At 35.6% G+C, this 6,929-nt stretch overlaps 1 protein-coding gene across 1 annotated transcript; it reads left to right on the forward strand.

Moving 5' to 3' along the window:
• Nucleotides 1–243: 243 nt before the first annotated feature.
• SKA2 (spindle and kinetochore associated complex subunit 2) lies at nucleotides 244–6,107 on the forward strand. Its single transcript, XM_009580907.1, has 6 exons — nucleotides 244–411; nucleotides 1,206–1,382; nucleotides 2,676–2,762; nucleotides 4,132–4,171; nucleotides 5,084–5,216; nucleotides 5,934–6,107. The coding sequence occupies exons 1-6, from the start codon at nucleotides 379–381 to the stop codon at nucleotides 6,058–6,060; spliced, it is 597 nt and encodes a 198-aa protein (XP_009579202.1). The 5' UTR covers nucleotides 244–378; the 3' UTR covers nucleotides 6,061–6,107.
• Nucleotides 6,108–6,929: the final 822 nt, after the last annotated feature.

Consider the following 6,929-nt stretch of genomic DNA (forward strand, 5'->3'; position numbering starts at 1 on the left):
ACAAATGGAAAGAGGATAAAATTAATAGAAGTATGTGTGTGTACACACACATTTAATTCTTACATGTGAGAAGAAAATGGTTATGTTAAGTCTGAAAGTTTATTGCGTTATATTTTTCAGGCTAGAAGTGTGTCAGCATAATTGGCAAACATTAGCTAATGGAATAGATTGGAGGAATAGAAACTTAATTTTATAGTACACAAACCTTTAAAATGGAGGCATCTGGCTTCTGCTTTCCTGAAATACAGGAAAGGCGAATGGTTGCGGTTTGTCTGCAGTTTTTGGTTTTTAATACACTGTGGCTGACCTTAAATATTTTAGTTCCAGAAGGCAGAATCTGATCTGGATTATATTCAACACAGACTGGAATTTGAAATAATGAAAAGTCTTCCTGATGACGCAGCAGCAGAGGTAGTATTTTCAGATGGAAGTAATAGATTTTACTGCGTTTTGCATAAAGTTGGTAATAAATGGGTAATTTTCTTTAATCCTAAAACATATTTGGCTGTTCTTTTATCTAGTTGTTAGTTGGTTGTTTATTGTTGTTGTTATCATTAAAATATTGCATCATATATCAAGATAATGGGCCTAATATGAATTCAGTGCAGAAACCAACAAAACTTCCTTGATTTCTTGGTATAGTGAAATTCTTCCATGTTTTGCTTTGAGAAATGAGTAGTAGCGTTAACACTTACATTTAAGAGACAGATTCCAATCTGAGCTAAAACACACCCTTGGTCTGAGATCAAAGATAAACTTGCTAGTAAGCAATGACTAAATTCAGATTTGGGGGAGAGATGAAAGGAAGAGGAAGACAAAAAATGGCAGCATGTAAAGGGTTTTATAAAAAAGTCCTTGTCTCCATGAATATTGTGACATATAGTGGAAAAATAATCTTTTTAGTTAGAAGTCCCTAATTTATTCCAATTCAGAAAAGCCGTTAAAATTCACCAACACAAGAAATTCATCCTCCTGTATTTGTTGTGGAACCATGGAGTTGTGCTGTTTTATTAACACTATCTATCACTTTTGCTTATGAAAAATTAAATGTATAGATGAAACATGCTCACAGCTACACTTTTCATTGTAAAGGGTCATTTCATGTTATATTTTAGTGGTTTTAATGCCAACACTTTTAATTGGTATGTGGCCACCTTAATTTTCTCTTCTTAAATAGTTTAAATGTACTTTTAATTTCTACATAGGAAAATCCAGCTGCTCTCTTGGAAGAACTCTCAGTGGTGAAATCTCGTTATAAAACGTTATGTATGCAGATGGAAAAAATTTCCATAGAGCAGAAAGAATGCATGAAGGGCATCCGTGCTGCTCTAAAGAACACAATGAAGACGGTTCAGGAATTACAGCAACATACTGGTCTTGAGGTAGTATTTTCATTTTAATCACTCAGGTCTCACTCCTGTACATGAACATGTATTTGAGTAACCTTTACATAGACATGAGTAGTTCCATTGGAAACTGTTATACGTGCAGGCTCTTAGAAGACTCTTAGAAGATAAGCAGACCATTTACCTGAAGAAATGTTTGCAAGATTGGAGCTCTTTTTGTAAATCACAAGCCTGATTCATCACTCAACAGTTGAGCTAGCGGTATTCAGTTTTGGAGTTGAAGTAATACCATAATGGTGTGACTAGTGTGACATACGTTTGAATAGTTTCATAGAAATTGATGCCTCTGTGCACAGCTGTGTCACAGTTCTATACTAATTTTTTTAAAAGTAGCTACCTTAAAGAAATTAGAACGTGAAACTATTTAAATGGCAAATGTATTTTCACTGTCTAAAGTGAGTAAGTTGAAACCAAAGCATTGTTACATGTGTGGTGGAATTGCTGATAGTGCAAAGAAAGAAGTTTTTCTCAGCATGATAATGCTAATATCTGTTAAAAAAACCCAACAACAAACAACACATTTTCGTAAGTGGTCTTCAGACACTGCTTCACGACAGTTTTGAAGAGGTTGTGAAAGTATTAATTTTGTCCCTTTACAAATAAGGTGATTTAGATCAAAAAAGCTAAATGATAGTCTAGTCGCAAAGACAGAATTGGTGTGACTAAAACATATTCCCAGATCTCAGCTCTCACTTTAGTGTTCTAATGACAGTGCCCTGAGATTGTGTTTAATCTATCAACAGCTCTAGACAAGTTACTGGTAAGCCTCTATAGATAAAATGTACTGTTTAATGATTTAAAAGACAGTAGTTATATGTCACAGAAAGGAAAAAATATTTTCTCTCCCTGTGTTCCAAGGATATGCTGCCAAGAATAATTTCATATTTGGATTTTGTTAAAGTGGAAGACTTGTATCTTGAATTACATTTAGACTGTTTAGATAAAGATTTTCTTGTACTTTGTATATTTCTTAAACCAAAGATGGATTAAACTGTTATGGAGAAATGTCTTTAAGTGAAATACTTAATTGTATTGAATAATTTATCTTCTTTCCAATGAATCATTTATAGTATTGATGTTAAAGGAATATTATGGCTGGATTTTTCAGAAATACTTAGCTTATAAATTTGCTTTCATTTGAAGGAAAGTAGGAGTCTACTAGTAGTTTCCATGAGAAAAGGGTTACACAAACATTGAGTTCTTCTGTAAATATCATCACCCTAGGAACTGAAAGTATCAGTTCTCTGTGTTTTTTTTTTTTTCCTCTAGCGCTTACCTCTGTCAGAAGAAGAACAGGCTGCAGCACAGCAGTTAACCTGCCAAACTGCTAAAGAAATGGAATTGCTAGTGGAAGAGGTAATTAGGCCACAGAGTGTCAGTATTCCAGAAACCATTAATCCTGAGTAGCTCAACTGAAGTCAGAAGGGCTGTTTTTGTGACTTAATACCTCTCAAATGAATGGAATTTTTCAGAAATGGGACTAAAGTTTCTAACAAACCTTTTCATTTTTATTGTATACTGATTAAGTTTGTGATTTGTTCCAATTAAATTGTCACAAAGGAAAAATTTGCTTTGACGGAAGACTGTGTTCCCCTTATTTTTTAATTGGGTTATGTTTATGTTCGTTTTCAGAGATGCAGTTGGTTGCTCTTGTCAATCCTATTGTTCTGTTAATGCATTACGTAAGAAGCCTTTGGGTGGGAGTGAAGAATGTAATTGATTCAAACCAATGTATATCAAAATGGAGAGAAATTTAATTTCCTGTAAAATATTAAATACATTTTGGAATATGAGTAACAATAAGTATATTCTAACTGTAATGCAGCAGAACATAGATCCCATTGCTACTCAAAGCACAAACTTTTAATATAATTATCTGCAAAGATTTGGTCTGGGTCTCATATTAAAAGCAAAATATTAAAGAAGGTTAATAGAGTGTTAATTACCTTATTGACCTTATCTTTTCGTACATGTCTTCTCACTGCCCGCTACTCTTCTGTCAAAGGATGCCTCGCGTTCTGTCCCTTTATTGCCACGGTTGGTTTGCATGAAAGCCATCCAGTATCCTGCAGCTTCATTCAGTCTTTTCTTTGCAAATATCTTCTCCTACCTGGATAAATGCTCTCAATTTCTGTCTTTCCATTATTTAATTTTAAAGCGCTTAAGATACAGCTGGCATAAACCAGGCCCAATGCAAAATGTAGCTATATCCTACAGCTACTGAGGCCAGTTTAATTGGTATCAGTCCCTATGTTGTCCTTCAGTGTGTTTTGAAGATGTTCTCTGAAAGGCAGAAAGAATGGAAAGATGTCACAAAGGCCCTGGGATTTTTTTCGTCAGAGCTGTATTTCTGGCTGAGGAGAGTTAGATGTAGCTGCCTTCAGCTTATCAGAACTGTCAGCCTCTGAAGATTGCTTGAGAATAGGATTGCTTTTTCCTTTGCTGCATGTGCAGTGCTTCAGCTGGATCCGTGCCGGAATGTAAAGGAGAAAGCTGAAAAGGCTCATCTGACTTGTATATAAATCTTTCTGTATCCGTTTTAAACTTACTTTTATTTGAAACCAGGGTTTGTTTAATGCCTAAGATTCTGCTGTTGACTTCAGTGGCTGCAAGATCCTTGGTTACCAGATAGTAAAATGTAATTACTAATGCAGAAATGAAATTGTAAAAAATAATTTCTAAACAAAATTCCAACAAATCCTGACATTATCTCGTTTATTTTTAGCCATTTTGTTCAGGATCTACAGTCCCTAGCTCAACTGAAGGTAAGTACTGAAAGAATAATCTTCCTGCTGTTTTCTTTTTTTTTTTTCCTCTTGACTGATCTCCCACACACACCCCCAGCCCCAGTAAGTAAGCTTTGTGACTAGTGTCAATCTCTCAAGACTTCCATCTCTAATATTGAACTCTAATAGTTCTGTACTATTTAAACATATCAAGTTCCATCTAGAATTCAGGGAGTAATGAATTAAACTGTTTTACTTTCAGAAAAAGGCAAATACTGTAAATAACTTCAGTTGACAAATAAGGGCTGTTTTACCCCTAGTACAACAGGCAAATCTCACAGTAAGTAGGTATAGGCTGAGACCTAGGTATGGTTTCTAAGCTCTTTTATTTAAAAAACATAGAGCCTACGATGCACAGTAAATTCACTGTTTTCACTCTCAAGCACTAGTAACAACTGCTTTTATGTGAAGTGAAAAATTTAAACTTTAATATAAGCAAGTGAGCCCTTAGTCATATTCCACATACAGTTCCCATGTCTCTGGGAGTTCTTCTTGCTTTTGATGGTATTGAAGTGGATAGTGGTGTGTTTATGGTCTGGGAGAAATGATGTCCTAGTCTTACCATAGAAATAGCTCGTTTAATCCATTTATCCCTACTTATAGAAAGGAATTTTCCTAGTTCTTTTAAAAAAGAAAAAAAAAAAAGGAGAAAAACATAGTCACTGACAGACCAAATCTATTAATCCCCATTAGATGTCAAATTAAATGATTTTTCACTGGATCTGCAGATACAATGATAGTTTGGAGGGAGTAACTTCTGTCTCTCCTTCCTCCTGCTGGAAAATCTTCCTTTAGACCTATTTAGGGGCTTTCTTAAAAAGTAATGGATGTACTTTCTACCTTTGGCCTTATTTCTGAATAAACAAATATCTTCTATTTCCAATTTTTTAGAATCACAATTCAAACCATTGACTGAGGAAATACTTATGACTGTACCAAGGAGTATCAGAAGTACTGTTAAACTAGCAGACTTGAACAATTTGTACAGGGAGTTATTTAACCACTTCATTGTAAATAAGAACAAGTAAGACTTAAAGCCATTCATTATTAAGAATTTTATAAGCTGTAACGAAATTCAGCCTTTTCAAATTAAACAAAAACAGCTAGTTAACCATTTGCTGCTATATTACATTTTCATAATTTGATTTTACTCCCCTACACTCTTCATGGTTAGGTACATACCCCAAAGTGTTAGGCAATCATACAAAACCCCCTAAATTAATTTTTATAAAAATGGCTTGTATGATTTGATAATTTTCAGAACTGAACGACAGGTTCTTCAGAAACAGATTTTTTTCACTGTACAAATGTCCAAAACTGGGTCTATTCAGGAAGCTTTTGCTGACACAGTCATACCGCCAAACCCTTCTAGCTTTTGGAATCTGCATCCAGGCTGGAAAAGCAAAGCCCTAATGCTAAACCATGATCCCCGAACCCTCCGGCCTCCCTGAGCCCTGACCCCTGTCTGGGATGTGTGCTGTGGATTTCTTGCAGGCTGATATTAAAAATGAGGAAGTTTTTAACTCGGGAGTTCTGTCTCTTTAACCTTAAGGTTGGATTAGCAAATGACTGTTCTTAATTTGAAGTAGCACAGAAAAGTTGATGATAATCTGAGTAAGCATGAGAATTACAGAGCACTCGCAAAAGTCATTCATTAAACAGTATGCGCTTTTTAGCCTTTTTCTGCCAGACCTTATGTTTGAAACCCTGTTTTGCTAAATAGTTTGCTTTTGTCTTACAGAGCAGCATTGAGTGTTTCGCAGATGAACGAGATGAGTATGAAAGCCACTGACTCAAGAATACGAGTCTTGAAAGAACTTGCTATTGTGGAACTTGACAAACGAGGAAATGTTAAATTCGTTGTGTAAATGAAAGCTCAGTCCTTTCTCATTTGACACACAAGTATCTTGGTCATAGCTCCTGGATTATTAACAAGCAAGTGTTTCTCTGGTGTCTAGGAGTTCTAAGTACACTGTTGGGAAGCTGTTAAAGTTTCTGTACACAAATTCTATTTATAGTCCTTAAAATTGGAGAGTTAATTGAGGTTGGTATTTTATCTTGGATATTTATAGAACTATAGTCGATGCATTTTTAAAAAGTATTGTTAGCCATGCAACACTTCCATATCCTTGCTTACATTCCTGAGTGGGTTTTTAAGCCACTTAATTGTACTTACATTCCTGAATAAATGATGAAAGCTAAGGAGATGAGGCCATAGATTTATTATGCTTTTGTTTACATGACTCCTGACCCTGAGCCCTGCCCTAACCCCTGAACCTGGTCCCTGACCCTTTTAATTTTCCTTTGATGTGAACAGTCTTGTTTTTTGTTTTGTTGTTTTGTTTTACAGTCCAGCAGAATTGCAGACTCACAGAATAGCTGAAGTGGGGAGGGACCTCTGGAGATTGTCGAGTCCAACCCCCTGCTCAGAGCAGGCCCAACTACAGCAGGTTGTTCAGGGTGGTGTCTTGAAGAATGCCAAGGGTAAGAGCTTCCCAACCTCCCTGGGCAACCTGTTGCAGTGTTTGACCACCCTCATAGTAAAAACAAAAAGGCTTTTTTTTTAATGTTTAATGTTTTTATGTTTATTTCAGCCTAATTTGAGAGAGTAAGATATCTGAAGTTTATTAAGTTCCTACAGTTTTTGTGAAAAATGATGGCTGTCAAGGAGAGACATTTAAATTAATGCCCCTAGGAAGAGAAAGGCTGGTTTCTGCACTCTGATATCAGAGAACTG

Source organism: Fulmarus glacialis, unplaced genomic scaffold (genome assembly GCF_000690835.1).
Source record: "Fulmarus glacialis isolate BGI_N327 unplaced genomic scaffold, ASM69083v1 scaffold48256, whole genome shotgun sequence".
Lineage (NCBI taxonomy): Eukaryota > Metazoa > Chordata > Aves > Procellariiformes > Procellariidae > Fulmarus > Fulmarus glacialis.

What these genes read in the sequence shown, in the direction of transcription:
- SKA2 (XM_009580907.1), top strand. Translation starts at nt 379, where the DNA reads ATGAAAAGTCTTCCTGATGACGCAGCAGCAGAG. An exon ending in TGGAATTGCTAGTGGAAGAG is followed by an intron (nt 2,763 to 4,131) that starts GTAATTAGGCCA and finishes GTTTATTTTTAG; the next exon opens with CCATTTTGTTCAGGATCTAC. An exon ending in TTCATTGTAAATAAGAACAA is followed by an intron (nt 5,217 to 5,933) that starts GTAAGACTTAAA and finishes TTTGTCTTACAG; the next exon opens with AGCAGCATTGAGTGTTTCGC.